General features: G+C 51.6%; 3 protein-coding genes across 3 annotated transcripts in view; 2 read left to right on the top strand and 1 right to left on the bottom strand.

The window, feature by feature from the left end:
* Positions 1-18,963, bottom strand: part of LOC146237028 (ectonucleoside triphosphate diphosphohydrolase 2-like) — a 77,197-nt gene that overhangs the window by 41,840 nt on the left and 16,394 nt on the right. The window lies entirely within an intron of this gene.
* On the top strand, positions 97-6,403 carry LOC146237032 (uncharacterized). Its single transcript, XM_084686949.1, has 5 exons — positions 97-158; positions 248-310; positions 660-737; positions 814-2,899; positions 6,379-6,403. Exons 1-5 carry the CDS (start codon positions 107-109, stop codon positions 6,401-6,403), a joined length of 2,304 nt encoding a protein of 767 aa, XP_084543075.1. The 5' UTR covers positions 97-106.
* Positions 8,330-18,955, top strand: LOC146237031 (uncharacterized). Its single transcript, XM_084686948.1, has 5 exons — positions 8,330-8,391; positions 8,481-8,543; positions 8,893-8,970; positions 9,047-9,918; positions 18,932-18,955. The coding sequence occupies exons 1-5, from the start codon at positions 8,340-8,342 to the stop codon at positions 18,953-18,955; spliced, it is 1,089 nt and encodes a 362-aa protein (XP_084543074.1). The 5' UTR covers positions 8,330-8,339.

The following is an 18,963-nucleotide window of genomic DNA, read 5'->3' as shown; positions in this document are numbered from 1 at the left end:
GTACTTAATTGATCGTTATCCTTTGATGAACTACAGGTGTATGGGGCTCTTTAAAAGGGTCAGAAACGGTATGAGGTGATATTGTTGTCTTGGCTACGACTGTGCAATGGCAGCTACAAGGGTGTTGAATTTTGTGTTGACTGTTTGTGTACTCAAAGGTTTGTGTTTTATTTAATTCAGTGTGACTTGTCACTAAGCTTTCTGGTCTTGACAGATGGCTCAACTGTTTTGTTTTTTTTCTTTTCAGGCTTGTGTTCCCCCATTGGCAATGCGAATCAAGAGGACATCTCTATGCAACGAATCCGAGACGGTAAATTGAAATTAGCCGGTTTTGTTACTGTGTAATGGTTTTAGGACGGGGCCTAGGCCAAGCCAGTCACTTTAGGATTGTATACAGTCATTTGAACCCACCTAGAGTATTTGGCTAAATATGACACAAATAACTTATTAGATGCCGTTCTTGTTTCTTACATGCAAGGTATGAAAACATTTGTCCTCTACATGATCAGTCTACTGTAGTTTTAACCTGATATTTTGTACTGAATTCTTCTGCCTCAAGCTAATAAGGTAGTGAGAATGCATACAGTATCATCTGAAATTAGTCCTTAACTGTCATGAACTAGTAGCGCAAATGCATTGTCTCTGTTCTTTCCCATTAGTGCTGCAGTATTATGATTCCATAAATACCCAAAAAGGACTTCAATTATTGGAGAACTCCAATTGGCACGAAGATTTGGGTGAGTTTTGACTTACTGCTAAGCTGTAGAATTTTAGCCTTTGTGCTCTTAAAACGCTTTCTCTTTTTTCCTCAAGTGCGTCTTGATACCAACCAAGTTGAGTCAGACAGTCCTCTAGTCACACTGGATGTCTCTGTTACAACTGGTGGTTCTGCCAAGTCCAGTGAGGAAGCCCTTGTGCCTGCCAACAAAACCACCAGCCCAGTCTACGCCAAGACCGACAACCTAACCGCCATTGAAGGTGGTGGTGGTGCCAATACCACAGCCAGCACCAACGTCACAGCTAGCAATGACGGCCCCAACAACGCAACTACCGGCGCACCTGTTAATGCCACTTCCAGCGACGGCTACCCCAATGCCACAGCCAGCACCAACGTCACAGCTAGCAATGATGGCTACCCCAATGCCACAGCCAGCACCAACGTCACAGCTAGCAATGACGGCCCCAAGAACGCAACTACCGGCGCACCTGTTAATGCCACTTCCAGCGACGGCTACCCCAATGCCACAGCCAGCACCAACGTCACAGCTAGCAATGATGGGTACCCCAATTCCACAGCCAGCAACAACATCACAGCTAGCAATGACGGCCCCAACAACGCAACCACCGGCGGACCTGTCAATGCCACTTCCAGCGACGGCTACCCCAATGCCACTGCCAGCACCAACGTCACAGCTAGCAATGATGGCTACCCCAATGCCACAGCCAGCACCAACGTCACAGCTAGCAATGACGGCCCCAAGAACGCAACTACCGGCGCACCTGTTAATGCCACTTCCAGCGACGGCTACCCCAATGCCACAGCCAGCACCAACGTCACAGCTAGCAATGATGGCTACCCCAATGCCACAGCCAGCAGCACTAACGTCACAGCTAGCAATGACGGCCCCAACAACGCAACTACCGGCGGACCCGTCAATGCCACGTCCAGCGACGGCTACCCCAATGCCACAGCCAGCAGCAACATCACAGCTAGCAATGACGGCCCCAACAACGCAACTACCGGCGGAACCATCAATGCCACGTCCAGCGACGGCTACCCCAATGCCACAGCCAGCACCAACGTAACAGCTAGCAATGATGGCTACCCCAATGCCACAGCCAGCACCAACGTCACAGCTAGCAATGATGGGTACCTCAATTCCACAGCCAGTAGCAACATTACAGCTAGCAATGATGGCTACCCCAATGCCACAGCTAGCAGCAACATCACAGCTAGCAATGACAGCCCCAAAAACGCAACTACCGGCGCACCTGTTAATGCCACTTCCAGCGACGGCTACCCCAATGCCACAGCCAGCAGCACCAACGTCACAGCTAGCAATGATGGCTACCCCAATGCCACAGCCAGCACCAACGTCACAGCTAGCAATGATGGCTACCCCAATGCCACAGCCAGCACCAACGTCACAGCTAGCAATGATGGCTACCCCAATGCCACAGCCAGCAGCACCAACGTCACAGCTAGACATGATGGCTACCCCAATGCCACAGCCAGCAGCACCAACGTCACAGCTAGCAATGATGGCTACCCCAATGCCACAGCCAGCACCAACGTCACAGCTAGCAATGATGGCTACCCCAATGCCACAGCCAGCACCAACGTCACAGCTAGCAATGATGGCCCCAAGAACGCAACTACCGGCGCACCTGTTAATGCCACTTCCAGCGACGGCTACCCCAATGCCACAGCCAGCACCAACGTCACAGCTAGCAATGATGGCTACCCCAATGCCACAGCCAGCAGCAACGTCACAGCTAGCAATGATGGCTACCCCAATGCCACAGCCAGCAGCAAAGCTAGCAATGACGGCCCCAACAACGCAACTACCGGCGCACCTGTTAATGCCACTTCCAGCGACGGCTACCCCAATGCCACAGCCAGCACCAACGTCACAGCTAGCAATGATGGCTACCCCAATGCCACAGCCAGCAGCACCAACGTCACTGCTAGCAATGACGGCCTCTACAACGCAACTACCGGCGCACATGTTAATGCCACTTCCAGCGACGGCTACCCCAATGCCACTGCCAGCAGCACCAACGTCACAGCTAGCAATGATGGCTACCCCAATGCAACAGCCAGTAGCAACATTACAGCTAGCAATGATGGCTACCCCAATGCCACAGCCAGCAACAACGTCACAGCTAGCAATGATGGGTACCCCAATGCCACAGCCAGCAGCAATGTTACAGCTAGCAATGATGGCTATCCCAATGCCACAGCCAGCAGCACCAACGTCACAGGTAGCAATGACTGGTACCCCAATGCCACAGCCAGCACCAACGTCACAGCTAGCAATGATGGCTACCCCAATGCCACAGCCAGCACCAACGTCACAGCTAGCAATGACTGCCCCAAGAACGCAACTACCGGCGCACCTGTTAATGCCACTTCCAGCGACGGCTACCCCAATGCCACAGCCAGCACCAACGTCACAGCTAGCAATGATGGCTACCCCAATGCCACAGCCAGCAGCACTAACGTCACAGCTAGCAATGACGGCCCCAATAACGCAACTACCGGCGGACCCGTCAATGCCACGTCCAGCGACGGCTACCCCAATGCCACAGCCAGCACCAACGTCACAGCTAGCAATCATGGCTACCCCAATGCCACAGCCAGCACCAACGTCACAGCTAGCAATGATGGGTACCCCAATGCCACAGCCAGCAGCAATGTTACAGCTAGCAATGATGGCTATCCCAATGCCACAGCCAGCAGCACCAACGTCACAGGTAGCAATGATGGCTACCCCAATGCCACAGCCAGCACCAACGTCACAGCTAGCAATGATGGGTACCTCAATTCCACAGCCAGTAGCAACATTACAGCTAGCAATGATGGCTATCCCAATGCCACAGCTAGCAGCACCAACGTCACAATGAGCAATGATGGCTACCCCAATGCCACAACCAGCAGCACCAACGTCACAGCTAGCAATGACGGCCCCAACAACGCAACTACCGGCGCACCTGTTAATGCCACTTCCAGCGACGGCTACCCCAATGCCACTGCCAGCAACAACATCACAGCTAGCAATGATGGGTACCCCAATGCCACAGTCAGCAGCAATGTTACAGCTAGCAATGATGGCTATCCCAATGCCACAGCCAGCACCAACGTCACAGCTAGCAATGATGGCTATCCCAATGCCACAGCCAGCACCAACGTCACAGCTAGCAATGATGGCTACCCCAACGCCACAGCCAGCAGCAACATCACAGCTAGCAATGACGGCCCCAACAACGCAACTACCGGCGGACCCGTAAATGCCACGTCCAGCGACGTCTACCCCAATGCCACAGTCAGCAGCAATGTTACAGCTAGCAATGATGGCTACCCCAATGCCACAGCCAGCAGCACCAACGTCACAGCTAGCAATGATGGCTACCCCAATGCCACAGCCAGCACCAACGTCACAGCCAGCAATGACGGCCCCAACAACGCAACTACCGGCGCACCAGTTAATGACACTTCCAGCGACGGCTACCCCAATGCCACAGCCAGCACCAACGTCACAGCTAGCAATGATGGCTACCCCAATGCCACAGCCAGCACCAACGTCACAGCTAGCAATGATGGCTACCCCAATGCCACAGCCAGCACCAACGTCACAGCTAGCAATGATGGCTACCCCAATGCCACAGCCAGCAGCACCAACGTCACAGCTAGCAATGATGGCTACCCCAATGCCACAGCCAGCAGCACCAACGTCACAGCTAGCAATGATGGCTACCCCAATGCCACAGCCAGCAGCACCAACATCACAGGTAGCAGTGATGGGTACCCCAATGCCACAGCCAGCACCAACGTCACAGGTAGCAATGATGGCTACCCCAATGCCACAGCCAGCAGCACCAACGTCACAGCTAGCAATGATGGCTACCCCAATGCCACAGCCAGCACCAACGTCACAGCTAGCAATGATGGCTACCCCAATGCCACAGCCAGCACCAACGTCACAGCTAGCAATGATGGCTACCCCAATGCCACAGCCAGCATCAACGTCACAGCTAGCAATGATGGCTACCCCAATGCCACAGCCAGCACCAACGTCACAGCTAGCAATGATGGCTACCCCAATGCCACAGCCAGCACCAACGTCACAGCTAGCAATGATGGCTACCCCAATGCCACAGCCAGCACCAACGTCACAGCTAGCAATGATGGCTACCCCAATGCCACAGCCAGCAGCGCCAACGTCACAGCTAGCAATGATGGCTACCCCAATGCCACAGCCAGCAGCACCAACGTCACAGCTAGCAATGATGGCTACCCCAATGCCACAGCCAGCAGCAATGTTACAGCTAGCAATGATGGCTACCCCAATGCCACAGCCAGCAGCACCAACGTCACAAGTAGCAATGACTGGTACCCCAATGCCACAGCCAGCACCAACGTCACAGCTAGCAATGATGGCTACCCCAATGCCACAGCCAGCAGCAACATCACAGCTAGCAATGACGGCCCCAACAACGCAACTACCGGCGCACCTGTTAATGCCACTTCCAGCGACGGCTACCCCAATGCCACAGCCAGCACCAACGTCACAGCTAGCAATGATGGCTACCCCAATGCCACAGCCAGCAGCAACATCACAGCTAGCAATGACGGCCCCAACAACGCAACTACCGGCGCACCTGTTAATGCCACTTCCAGCGACGGCTACCCCAATGCCACAGCCAGCACCAACGTCACAGCTAGCAATGATGGCTACCCCAATGCCACAGCCAGCAGCACCAACGTCACTGCTAGCAATGACGGCCTCTACAACGCAACTACCGGCGCACATGTTAATGCCACTTCCAGCGACGGCTACCCCAATGCCACTGCCAGCAGCACCAACGTCACAGCTAGCAATGATGGCTACCCCAATGCAACAGCCAGTAGCAACATTACAGCTAGCAATGATGGCTACCCCAATGCCACTGCCAGCAGCAACATCACAGCTAGCAATGATGGCTACCCCAATGCCACTGCCAGCACCAACGTCACAGCTAGCAATGACGGCCCCAAGAACGCAACTACCGGCGCACCTGTTAATGCCACTTCCAGCGACGGCTACCCCAATGCCACAGCCAGCACCAACGTCACAGCTAGCAATGATGGCTACCCCAATGCCACAGCCAGCAGCACCAACGTCACTGCTAGCAATGACGGCCTCTACAACGCAACTACCGGCGCACATGTTAATGCCACTTCCAGCGACGGCTACCCCAATGCCACTGCCAGCAGCACCAACGTCACAGCTAGCAATGATGGCTACCCCAATGCAACAGCCAGTAGCAACATTACAGCTAGCAATGATGGCTACCCCAATGCCACTGCCAGCAGCAACATCACAGCTAGCAATGATGGCTACCCCAATGCCACTGCCAGCAACAACATCACAGCTAGCAATGACGGCCCCAAGAACGCAACTACCGGCGCACCTGTTAATGCCACTTCCAGCGACGGCTACCCCAATGCCACAGCCAGCACCAACGTCACAGCTAGCAATGACGGCTACCCCAATGCCACAGCCAGCACCAACGTCACAGGTAGCAATGATGGCCCCAACAGCTCCCCCAACACCACAACTGGAAGCACTGCCAACATCACTAGCAACCATGACTCCAATGGGTTGCTCAACACAGGTGGTGGTGCCAGCGGTCCTGCTAACAATGTCACATCCATTGGTGGCTGGCATGCTGCAGTCAGCAACAGCACCTTTACCACCACAACCCAAACTGTTTGGAAATAATTTGTAATAGTTATGAATAAACTACTTTTACTTCAAAGAATCATGTAGTGTTTGAGTAATCACATTACTAATTACACATGTAAACGGAGTAATTGTATTATTGGCATAAACTGACAATTGCTATCGGGTTTCTCATGGTCACATGAACGCACTCCGTGGCGTAGTAGAACAAAACAGTAGCATAGTAGTTAGTAAGAGATATTAGCAGCATCTTCAGAATTAGTAGTTGTAGTGTGGCATAAGATATAGCAGTATCAGTAGTGGTAGTTGTTGTGTTGTGGTGCTTTGTCTTAATGAGACGAGTTGACTGAATCGCTTGTCTTGTGGCGCCGCTAATCAGCTAATACCAATCACCTGTGTAAGAGACTGGCGCTTGTTTGTGTGGTTGCCACGGTGATGGTGCAGCTATGGCTGCTAATGCGCTGAGGGCAGAGAATACCAGACATTTTGCAAGAATCCACACCTCAAACAAGTTAACGTAGACGCAAAACTATACGTCCAATCCAAAAAATAAAGATATTTTCCAAGACCCAAGACTCTGCCGAAACCAGAGATTTCTTTTATTTGTCTGTGCGTTCAGAAATACGACTATAACGGCAGTTTATAAATGTTGTTATTTTTTGTTTTCTGTGACGAATTTGTAACCACATTTGCATTGGACTCTATGGGGCGAGAGGTGGACTTTGTCTCGCTTTCGTGGGGCTCTGAACAAATGTGTAAGTCTTTTGGATTCCACAGACAACTGTCTACAACCAGCACAAAATTAGCTATCTATTGATCCAAAAACGAAGCATGAAGAGCGAAAATTGTGGCAATGCTGGCAAACTAGAAATATGTTTTGAACAACATCCGAAGCTCCCCTCCGCTCTAAACGATTCAATCTGCACTCTGGGCTTTCTCGTAAACACCCATGTAAATCTCAGAAACGGTTTGAAAAAGTCATGAAACAATCAGTGATATAAAAAAAGGTTTAATAGATATCAAAAAGCTGAATTATATAAAAATAGTTTAGGGTTTTGTCAACGTTTTAAAGTTTAAATGGTGGCTCTAGCTGAAAGATTGAGGAAGAAGAAGGATTTGGAAGTTGAAGAAGTTTTAAGAAGTTTGAAAGGGTTTGAAAGAAAACTCCATTGGAAACCCATGTTAAAAATATTATGAATATTGATTTATATTAATTCAACCATATAGGTACAAAGCTGAAAAGTCATTGCGCCCATGGCCTGAAACTGCTGAATTTTTTGATAGCTGAACGTTTTTAATAGCTGAAGATTTGAAGGCGCTGAAAGGTTGCGCGGAAGAAATAGAAGAAGTTGAATAAAGATTCAAAGAACAATACTTGGAATGCTGAAGCAGCATTCCAACAATGATCCAAAGGGCATGCATGTGTCTAGTTGGTCCATACAACCCACTTGCACTAAGAGCTGCTTTTTACATGTAGACGTGTCTTCCCCCTCAGAATCCTCAAGAGACCATTAAATAAGTGACATTAAAAAGCAAACCATACTTCTGTGTCCTCTTAATTATCTAAGAACTCAAGATTTTGTACTGATCCCAGATGTTTGGCTGCAGTTTCCTTTAGAATTGTATCGTTCTCATGCCACATCCCATGCGTAGGTCTATGTATTAAATTATTCATCATAAATAAAAGGTTACTCAGTATTCACGGTGTTCAGGCCTATCTGTTAACTGATGAGTAAACTTTTAATGCGCACATTTGATTGGGCGATGCATTCAATTAGTTCACGTGGGTACTTAATTGATCGTTATCCTTTGATGAACTACAGGTGTATGGGGCTCTTTAAAAGGGTCAGAAACGGTATGAGGTGATATTGTTGTCTTGGCTACGACTGTGCAATGGCAGCTACAAGGGTGTTGAATTTTGTGTTGACTGTTTGTGTACTCAAAGGTTTGTGTTTTATTTAATTCAGTGTGACTTGTCACTAAGCTTTCTGGTCTTGACAGATGGCTCAACTGTTTTGTTTTTTTTCTTTTCAGGCTTGTGTTCCCCCATTGGCAATGCGAATCAAGAGGACATCTCTATGCAACGAATCCGAGACGGTAAATTGAAATTAGCCGGTTTTGTTACTGTGTAATGGTTTTAGGACGGGGCCTAGGCCAAGCCAGTCACTTTAGGATTGTATACAGTCATTTGAACCCACCTAGAGTATTTGGCTAAATATGACACAAATAACTTATTAGATGCCGTTCTTGTTTCTTACATGCAAGGTATGAAAACATTTGTCCTCTACATGATCAGTCTACTGTAGTTTTAACCTGATATTTTGTACTGAATTCTTCTGCCTCAAGCTAATAAGGTAGTGAGAATGCATACAGTATCATCTGAAATTAGTCCTTAACTGTCATGAACTAGTAGCGCAAATGCATTGTCTCTGTTCTTTCCCATTAGTGCTGCAGTATTATGATTCCATAAATACCCAAAAAGGACTTCAATTATTGGAGAACTCCAATTGGCACGAAGATTTGGGTGAGTTTTGACTTACTGCTAAGCTGTAGAATTTTAGCCTTTGTGCTCTTAAAACGCTTTCTCTTTTTTCCTCAAGTGCGTCTTGATACCAACCAAGTTGAGTCAGACAGTCCTCTAGTCACACTGGATGTCTCTGTTACAACTGGTGGTTCTGCCAAGTCCAGTGAGGAAGCCCTTGTGCCTGCCAACAAAACCACCAGCCCAGTCTACGCCAAGACCGACAACCTAACCGCCATTGAAGGTGGTGGTGGTGCCAATACCACAGCCAGCACCAACGTCACAGCTAGCAATGACGGCCCCAACAACGCAACTACCGGCGCACCTGTTAATGCCACTTCCAGCGACGGCTACCCCAATGCCACAGCCAGCACCAACGTCACAGCTAGCAATGATGGCTACCCCAATGCCACAGCCAGCACCAACGTCACAGCTAGCAATGACGGCCCCAAGAACGCAACTACCGGCGCACCTGTTAATGCCACTTCCAGCGACGGCTACCCCAATGCCACAGCCAGCACCAACGTCACAGCTAGCAATGATGGGTACCCCAATTCCACAGCCAGCAACAACATCACAGCTAGCAATGACGGCCCCAACAACGCAACCACCGGCGGACCTGTCAATGCCACTTCCAGCGACGGCTACCCCAATGCCACTGCCAGCACCAACGTCACAGCTAGCAATGATGGCTACCCCAATGCCACAGCCAGCACCAACGTCACAGCTAGCAATGACGGCCCCAAGAACGCAACTACCGGCGCACCTGTTAATGCCACTTCCAGCGACGGCTACCCCAATGCCACAGCCAGCACCAACGTCACAGCTAGCAATGATGGCTACCCCAATGCCACAGCCAGCAGCACTAATGTCACAGCTAGCAATGACGGCCCCAACAACGCAACTAACGGCGGACCCGTCAATGCCACGTCCAGCGACGGCTACCCCAATGCCACAGCCAGCAGCAACATCACAGCTAGCAATGACGGCCCCAACAACGCAACTACCGGCGGAACCATCAATGCCACGTCCAGCGACGGCTACCCCAATGCCACAGCCAGCACCAACGTAACAGCTAGCAATGATGGCTACCCCAATGCCACAGCCAGCACCAACGTCACAGCTAGCAATGATGGGTACCTCAATTCCACAGCCAGTAGCAACATTACAGCTAGCAATGATGGCTACCCCAATGCCACAGCTAGCAGCAACATCACAGCTAGCAATGACAGCCCCAAAAACGCAACTACCGGCGCACCTGTTAATGCCACTTCCAGCGACGGCTACCCCAATGCCACAGCCAGCAGCACCAACGTCACAGCTAGCAATGATGGCTACCCCAATGCCACAGCCAGCACCAACGTCACAGCTAGCAATGATGGCTACCCCAATGCCACAGCCAGCACCAACGTCACAGCTAGCAATGATGGCTACCCCAATGCCACAGCCAGCAGCACCAACGTCACAGCTAGACATGATGGCTACCCCAATGCCACAGCCAGCAGCACCAACGTCACAGCTAGCAATGATGGCTACCCCAATGCCACAGCCAGCACCAACGTCACAGCTAGCAATGATGGCTACCCCAATGCCACAGCCAGCACCAACGTCACAGCTAGCAATGATGGCCCCAAGAACGCAACTACCGGCGCACCTGTTAATGCCACTTCCAGCGACGGCTACCCCAATGCCACAGCCAGCACCAACGTCACAGCTAGCAATGATGGCTACCCCAATGCCACAGCCAGCAGCAACGTCACAGCTAGCAATGATGGCTACCCCAATGCCACAGCCAGCAGCAAAGCTAGCAATGACGGCCCCAACAACGCAACTACCGGCGCACCTGTTAATGCCACTTCCAGCGACGGCTACCCCAATGCCACAGCCAGCACCAACGTCACAGCTAGCAATGATGGCTACCCCAATGCCACAGCCAGCAGCACCAACGTCACTGCTAGCAATGACGGCCTCTACAACGCAACTACCGGCGCACATGTTAATGCCACTTCCAGCGACGGCTACCCCAATGCCACTGCCAGCAGCACCAACGTCACAGCTAGCAATGATGGCTACCCCAATGCAACAGCCAGTAGCAACATTACAGCTAGCAATGATGGCTACCCCAATGCCACAGCCAGCAACAACGTCACAGCTAGCAATGATGGGTACCCCAATGCCACAGCCAGCAGCAATGTTACAGCTAGCAATGATGGCTATCCCAATGCCACAGCCAGCAGCACCAACGTCACAGGTAGCAATGACTGGTACCCCAATGCCACAGCCAGCACCAACGTCACAGCTAGCAATGATGGCTACCCCAATGCCACAGCCAGCACCAACGTCACAGCTAGCAATGACTGCCCCAAGAACGCAACTACCGGCGCACCTGTTAATGCCACTTCCAGCGACGGCTACCCCAATGCCACAGCCAGCACCAACGTCACAGCTAGCAATGATGGCTACCCCAATGCCACAGCCAGCAGCACTAACGTCACAGCTAGCAATGACGGCCCCAATAACGCAACTACCGGCGGACCCGTCAATGCCACGTCCAGCGACGGCTACCCCAATGCCACAGCCAGCACCAACGTCACAGCTAGCAATCATGGCTACCCCAATGCCACAGCCAGCACCAACGTCACAGCTAGCAATGACGGCCCCAAGAACGCAACTACCAGCGCACCTGTTAATGGCACTTCCAGCGACGGATACCCCAATGCCACAGCCAGCACCAACGTCACAGCTAGCAATGATGGGTACCCCAATTCCACAGCCAGCAACAACATCACAGCTAGCAATGACGGCCCCAACAACGCAACCACCGGCGGACCTGTCAATGCCACTTCCAGCGACGGCTACCCCAATGCCACTGCCAGCACCAACGTCACAGCTAGCAATGATGGCTACCCCAATGCCACAGCCAGCACCAACGTCACAGCTAGCAATGACGGCCCCAAGAACGCAACTACCGGCGCACCTGTTAATGCCACTTCCAGCGACGGCTACCCCAATGCCACAGCCAGCACCAACGTCACAGCTAGCAATGATGGCTACCCCAATGCCACAGCCAGCAGCACTAACGTCACAGCTAGCAATGACGGCCTCTACAACGCAACTACCGGCGCACATGTTAATGCCACTTCCAGCGACGGCTACCCCAATGCCACTGCCAGCAGCACCAACGTCACAGCTAGCAATGATGGCTACCCCAATGCAACAGCCAGTAGCAACATTACAGCTAGCAATGATGGCTACCCCAATGCCACAGCCAGCAACAACATCACAGCTAGCAATGATGGGTACCCCAATGCCACAGCCAGCAGCAATGTTACAGCTAGCAATGATGGCTATCCCAATGCCACAGCCAGCAGCACCAACGTCACAGGTAGCAATGATGGCTACCCCAATGCCACAGCCAGCACCAACGTCACAGCTAGCAATGATGGGTACCTCAATTCCACAGCCAGTAGCAACATTACAGCTAGCAATGATGGCTATCCCAATGCCACAGCTAGCAGCACCAACGTCACAATGAGCAATGATGGCTACCCCAATGCCACAACCAGCAGCACCAACGTCACAGCTAGCAATGACGGCCCCAACAACGCAACTACCGGCGCACCTGTTAATGCCACTTCCAGCGACGGCTACCCCAATGCCACTGCCAGCAACAACATCACAGCTAGCAATGATGGGTACCCCAATGCCACAGTCAGCAGCAATGTTACAGCTAGCAATGATGGCTATCCCAATGCCACAGCCAGCACCAACGTCACAGCTAGCAATGATGGCTATCCCAATGCCACAGCCAGCACCAACGTCACAGCTAGCAATGATGGCTACCCCAACGCCACAGCCAGCAGCAACATCACAGCTAGCAATGACGGCCCCAACAACGCAACTACCGGCGGACCCGTAAATGCCACGTCCAGCGACGTCTACCCCAATGCCACAGTCAGCAGCAATGTTACAGCTAGCAATGATGGCTACCCCAATGCCACAGCCAGCAGCACCAACGTCACAGCTAGCAATGATGGCTACCCCAATGCCACAGCCAGCACCAACGTCACAGCCAGCAATGACGGCCCCAACAACGCAACTACCGGCGCACCAGTTAATGACACTTCCAGCGACGGCTACCCCAATGCCACAGCCAGCACCAACGTCACAGCTAGCAATGATGGCTACCCCAATGCCACAGCCAGCACCAACGTCACAGCTAGCAATGATGGCTACCCCAATGCCACAGCCAGCACCAACGTCACAGCTAGCAATGATGGCTACCCCAATGCCACAGCCAGCAGCACCAACGTCACAGCTAGCAATGATGGCTACCCCAATGCCACAGCCAGCAGCACCAACGTCACAGCTAGCAATGATGGCTACCCCAATGCCACAGCCAGCAGCACCAACATCACAGGTAGCAGTGATGGGTACCCCAATGCCACAGCCAGCACCAACGTCACAGGTAGCAATGATGGCTACCCCAATGCCACAGCCAGCAGCACCAACGTCACAGCTAGCAATGATGGCTACCCCAATGCCACAGCCAGCACCAACGTCACAGCTAGCAATGATGGCTACCCCAATGCCACAGCCAGCACCAACGTCACAGCTAGCAATGATGGCTACCCCAATGCCACAGCCAGCATCAACGTCACAGCTAGCAATGATGGCTACCCCAATGCCACAGCCAGCACCAACGTCACAGCTAGCAATGATGGCTACCCCAATGCCACAGCCAGCACCAACGTCACAGCTAGCAATGATGGCCCCAAGAACGCAACTACCGGCGCACCTGTTAATGCCACTTCCAGCGACGGCTACCCCAATGCCACAGCCAGCACCAACGTCACAGCTAGCAATGACGGCCCCAAGAACGCAACTACCGGCGCACCTGTTAATGCCACTTCCAGCGACGGCTACCCCAATGCCACAGCCAGCACCAACGTCACAGCTAGCAATGATGGCTACCCCAATGCCACAGCCAGCAGCAACGTCACAGCTAGCAATGATGGCTACCCCAATGCCACAGCCAGCAGCAACATCACAGCTAGCAATGACGGCCCCAAGAACGCAACTACCGGCGCACCTGTTAATGCCACTTCCAGCGACGGCTACCCCAATGCCACAGCCAGCACCAACGTCACAGCTAGCAATGATGGCTACCCCAATGCCACAGCCAGCAGCACTAACGTCACAGCTAGCAATGACGGCCTCTACAACGCAACTACCGGCGCACATGTTAATGCCACTTCCAGCGACGGCTACCCCAATGCCACTGCCAGCAGCACCAACGTCACAGCTAGCAATGATGGCTACCCCAATGCAACAGCCAGTAGCAACATTACAGCTAGCAATGATGGCTACCCCAATGCCACAGCCAGCAACAACATCACAGCTAGCAATGATGGGTACCCCAATGCCACAGCCAGCAGCAATGTTACAGCTAGCAATGATGGCTATCCCAATGCCACAGCCAGCAGCACCAACGTCACAGGTAGCAATGATGGCTACCCCAATGCCACAGCCAGCACCAACGTCACAGCTAGCAATGATGGGTACCTCAATTCCACAGCCAGTAGCAACATTACAGCTAGCAATGATGGCTATCCCAATGCCACAGCTAGCAGCACCAACGTCACAATGAGCAATGATGGCTACCCCAATGCCACAACCAGCAGCACCAACGTCACAGCTAGCAATGACGGCCCCAACAACGCAACTACCGGCGCACCTGTTAATGCCACTTCCAGCGACGGCTACCCCAATGCCACTGCCAGCAACAACATCACAGCTAGCAATGATGGGTACCCCAATGCCACAGTCAGCAGCAATGTTACAGCTAGCAATGATGGCTATCCCAATGCCACAGCCAGCACCAACGTCACAGCTAGCAATGATGGCTATCCCAATGCCACAGCCAGCACCAACGTCACAGCTAGCAATGATGGCTACCCCAACGCCACAGCCAGCAGCAACATCACAGCTAGCAATGACGGCCCCAACAACGCAACTACCGGCGGACCCGTAAATGCCACGTCCAGCGACGTCTACCCCAATGCCACAGTCAGCAGCAATGTTACAGCTAGCAATGATGGCTACCCCAATGCCACAGCCAGCAGCACCAACGTCACAGCTAGCAATGATGGCTACCCCAATGCCACAGCCAGCACCAACGTCACAGCCAGCAATGACGGCCCCAACAACGCAACTACCGGCGCACCAGTTAATGACACTTCCAGCGACGGCTACCCCAATGCCACAGCCAGCACCAACGTCACAGCTAGCAATGATGGCTACCCCAATGCCACAGCCAGCACCAACGTCACAGCTAGCAATGATGGCTACCCCAATGCCACAGCCAGCACCAACGTCACAGCTAGCAATGATGGCTACCCCAATGCCACAGCCAGCAGCACCAACGTCACAGCTAGCAATGATGGCTACCCCAATGCCACAGCCAGCAGCACCAACGTCACAGCTAGCAATGATGGCTACCCCAATGCCACAGCCAGCAGCACCAACATCACAGGTAGCAGTGATGGGTACCCCAATGCCACAGCCAGCACCAACGTCACAGGTAGCAATGATGGCTACCCCAATGCCACAGCCAGCAGCACCAACGTCACAGCTAGCAATGATGGCTACCCCAATGCCACAGCCAGCACCAACGTCACAGCTAGCAATGATGGCTACCCCAATGCCACAGCCAGCACCAACGTCACAGCTAGCAATGATGGCTACCCCAATGCCACAGCCAGCATCAACGTCACAGCTAGCAATGATGGCTACCCCAATGCCACAGCCAGCACCAACGTCACAGCTAGCAATGATGGCTACCCCAATGCCACAGCCAGCACCAACGTCACAGCTAGCAATGATGGCTACCCCAATGCCACAGCCAGCACCAACGTCACAGCTAGCAATGATGGCTACCCCAATGCCACAGCCAGCAGCGCCAACGTCACAGCTAGCAATGATGGCTACCCCAATGCCACAGCCAGCAGCACCAACGTCACAGCTAGCAATGATGGCTACCCCAATGCCACAGCCAGCAGCAATGTTACAGCTAGCAATGATGGCTACCCCAATGCCACAGCCAGCAGCACCAACGTCACAAGTAGCAATGACTGGTACCCCAATGCCACAGCCAGCACCAACGTCACAGCTAGCAATGATGGCTACCCCAATGCCACAGCCAGCAGCAACATCACAGCTAGCAATGACGGCCCCAACAACGCAACTACCGGCGCACCTGTTAATGCCACTTCCAGCGACGGCTACCCCAATGCCACAGCCAGCACCAACGTCACAGCTAGCAATGATGGCTACCCCAATGCCACAGCCAGCAGCAACATCACAGCTAGCAATGACGGCCCCAACAACGCAACTACCGGCGCACCTGTTAATGCCACTTCCAGCGACGGCTACCCCAATGCCACAGCCAGCACCAACGTCACAGCTAGCAATGATGGCTACCCCAATGCCACAGCCAGCAGCACCAACGTCACTGCTAGCAATGACGGCCTCTACAACGCAACTACCGGCGCACATGTTAATGCCACTTCCAGCGACGGCTACCCCAATGCCACTGCCAGCAGCACCAACGTCACAGCTAGCAATGATGGCTACCCCAATGCAACAGCCAGTAGCAACATTACAGCTAGCAATGATGGCTACCCCAATGCCACTGCCAGCAGCAACATCACAGCTAGCAATGATGGCTACCCCAATGCCACTGCCAGCACCAACGTCACAGCTAGCAATGACGGCCCCAAGAACGCAACTACCGGCGCACCTGTTAATGCCACTTCCAGCGACGGCTACCCCAATGCCACAGCCAGCACCAACGTCACAGCTAGCAATGATGGCTACCCCAATGCCACAGCCAGCAGCACCAACGTCACTGCTAGCAATGACGGCCTCTACAACGCAACTACCGGCGCACATGTTAATGCCACTTCCAGCGACGGCTACCCCAATGCCACTGCCAGCAGCACCAACGTCACAGCTAGCAATGATGGCTACCCCAATGCAACAGCCAGTAGCAACATTACAGCTAGCAATGATGGCTACCCCAATGCCACTGCCAGCAGCAACATCACAGCTAGCAATGATGGCTACCCCAATGCCACTGCCAGCAACAACATCACAGCTAGCAATGACGGCCCCAAGAACGCAACTACCGGCGCACCTGTTAATGCCACTTCCAGCGACGGCTACCCCAATGCCACAGCCAGCACCAACGTCACAGCTAGCAATGACGGCTACCCCAATGCCACAGCCAGCACCAACGTCACAGGTAGCAATGATGGCCCCAACAGCTCCCCCAACACCACAACTGGAAGCACTGCCAACATCACTAGCAACCATGACTCCAATGGGTTGCTCAACACAGGTGGTGGTGCCAGCGGTCCTGCTAACAATGTCACATCCATTGGTGGCTGGCATGCTGCAGTCAGCAACAGCACCTTTACCACCACAACCCAAACTGTTTGGAAATAATTTGTAATAGTTATGAATAAACTACTTTTACTTCAAAGAATCATGTAGTGTTTGAGTAATCACATTACTAATTACACATGTAAACGGAGTAATTGTATTATTGGCATAAACTGACAATTGCTATCGGGTTTCTCATGGTCACATGAACGCACTCCGTGGCGTAGTAGAACAAAACAGTAGCATAGTAGTTAGTAAGAGATATTAGCAGCATCTTCAGAATTAGTAGTTGTAGTGTGGCATAAGATATAGCAGTATCAGTAGTGGTAGTTGTTGTGTTGTGGTGCTTTGTCTTAATGAGACGAGTTGACTGAATCGCTTGTCTTGTGGCGCCGCTAATCAGCTAATACCAATCACCTGTGTAAGAGACTGGCGCTTGTTTGTGTGGTTGCCACGGTGATGGTGCAGCTATGGCTGCTAATGCGCTGAGGGCAGAGAATACCAGACATTTTGCAAGAATCCACACCTCAAACAAGTTAACGTAGACGCAAAACTATACGTCCAATCCAAAAAATAAAGATATTTTCCAAGACCCAAGACTCTGCCGAAACCAGAGATTTCTTTTATTTGTCTGTGCGTTCAGAAATACGACTATAACGGCAGTTTATAAATGTTGTTATTTTTTGTTTTCTGTGACGAATTTGTAACCACATTTGCATTGGACTCTATGGGGCGAGAGGTGGACTTTGTCTCGCTTTCGTGGGGCTCTGAACAAATGTGTAAGTCTTTTGGATTCCACAGACAACTGTCTACAACCAGCACAAAATTAGCTATCTATTGATCCAAAAACGAAGCATGAAGAGCGAAAATTGTGGCAATGCTGGCAAACTAGAAATATGTTTTGAACAACATCCGAAGCTCCCCTCCGCTCTAAACGATTCAATCTGCACTCTGGGCTTTCTCGTAAACACCCATGTAAATCTCAGAAACGGTTTGAAAAAGTCATGAAACAATCAGTGATATAAAAAAAGGTTTAATAGATATCAAAAAGCTGAATTATATAAAAATAGTTTAGGGTTTTGTCAACGTTTTAAAGTTTAAATGGTGGCTCTAGCTGAAAGATTGAGGAAGAAGAAGGATTTGGAAGTTGAAGAAGTTTTAAGAAGTTTGAAAGGGTTTGAAAGAAAACTCCATTGGAAACCCATGTTAAAAATATTATGAATATTGATTTATATTAATTCAACCATATAGGTACAAAGCTGAAAAGTCATTGCGCCCATGGCCTGAAACTGCTGAATTTTTTGATAGCTGAACGTTTTTAATAGCTGAAGATTTGAAGGCGCTGAAAGGTTGCGCGGAAGAAATAGAAGAAGTTGAATAAAGATTCAAAGAACAATACTTGGAATGCTGAAGCAGCATTCCAACAATGATCCAAAGGGCATGCATGTGTCTAGTTGGTCCATACAACCCACTTGCACTAAGAGCTGCTTTTTACATGTAGACGTGTCTTCCCCCTCAGAATCCTCAAGAGACCATTAAATAAGTGACATT

The sequence above is a fragment of the Hypomesus nipponensis genome, chromosome 22 (genome assembly GCF_054491055.1).
Source record: "Hypomesus nipponensis isolate SF chromosome 22, ASM5449105v1, whole genome shotgun sequence".
NCBI classification, from domain to species: domain Eukaryota; kingdom Metazoa; phylum Chordata; class Actinopteri; order Osmeriformes; family Osmeridae; genus Hypomesus; species Hypomesus nipponensis.
This window is presented reverse-complemented; position numbering and strand designations above follow the sequence as displayed.

What these genes read in the sequence shown, in the direction of transcription:
- LOC146237031 (XM_084686948.1), top strand. Translation starts at nt 8,340, where the DNA reads ATGGCAGCTACAAGGGTGTTGAATTTTGTGTTGACTGTTTGTGTACTC. An exon ending in TATGCAACGAATCCGAGACG is followed by an intron (nt 8,544 to 8,892) that starts GTAAATTGAAAT and finishes CTTTCCCATTAG; the next exon opens with TGCTGCAGTATTATGATTCC. An exon ending in CAATTGGCACGAAGATTTGG is followed by an intron (nt 8,971 to 9,046) that starts GTGAGTTTTGAC and finishes TTTTTCCTCAAG; the next exon opens with TGCGTCTTGATACCAACCAA.
- LOC146237032 (XM_084686949.1), top strand. Translation starts at nt 107, where the DNA reads ATGGCAGCTACAAGGGTGTTGAATTTTGTGTTGACTGTTTGTGTACTC. An exon ending in GACTGTTTGTGTACTCAAAG is followed by an intron (nt 159 to 247) that starts GTTTGTGTTTTA and finishes TTTTCTTTTCAG; the next exon opens with GCTTGTGTTCCCCCATTGGC. An exon ending in TATGCAACGAATCCGAGACG is followed by an intron (nt 311 to 659) that starts GTAAATTGAAAT and finishes CTTTCCCATTAG; the next exon opens with TGCTGCAGTATTATGATTCC.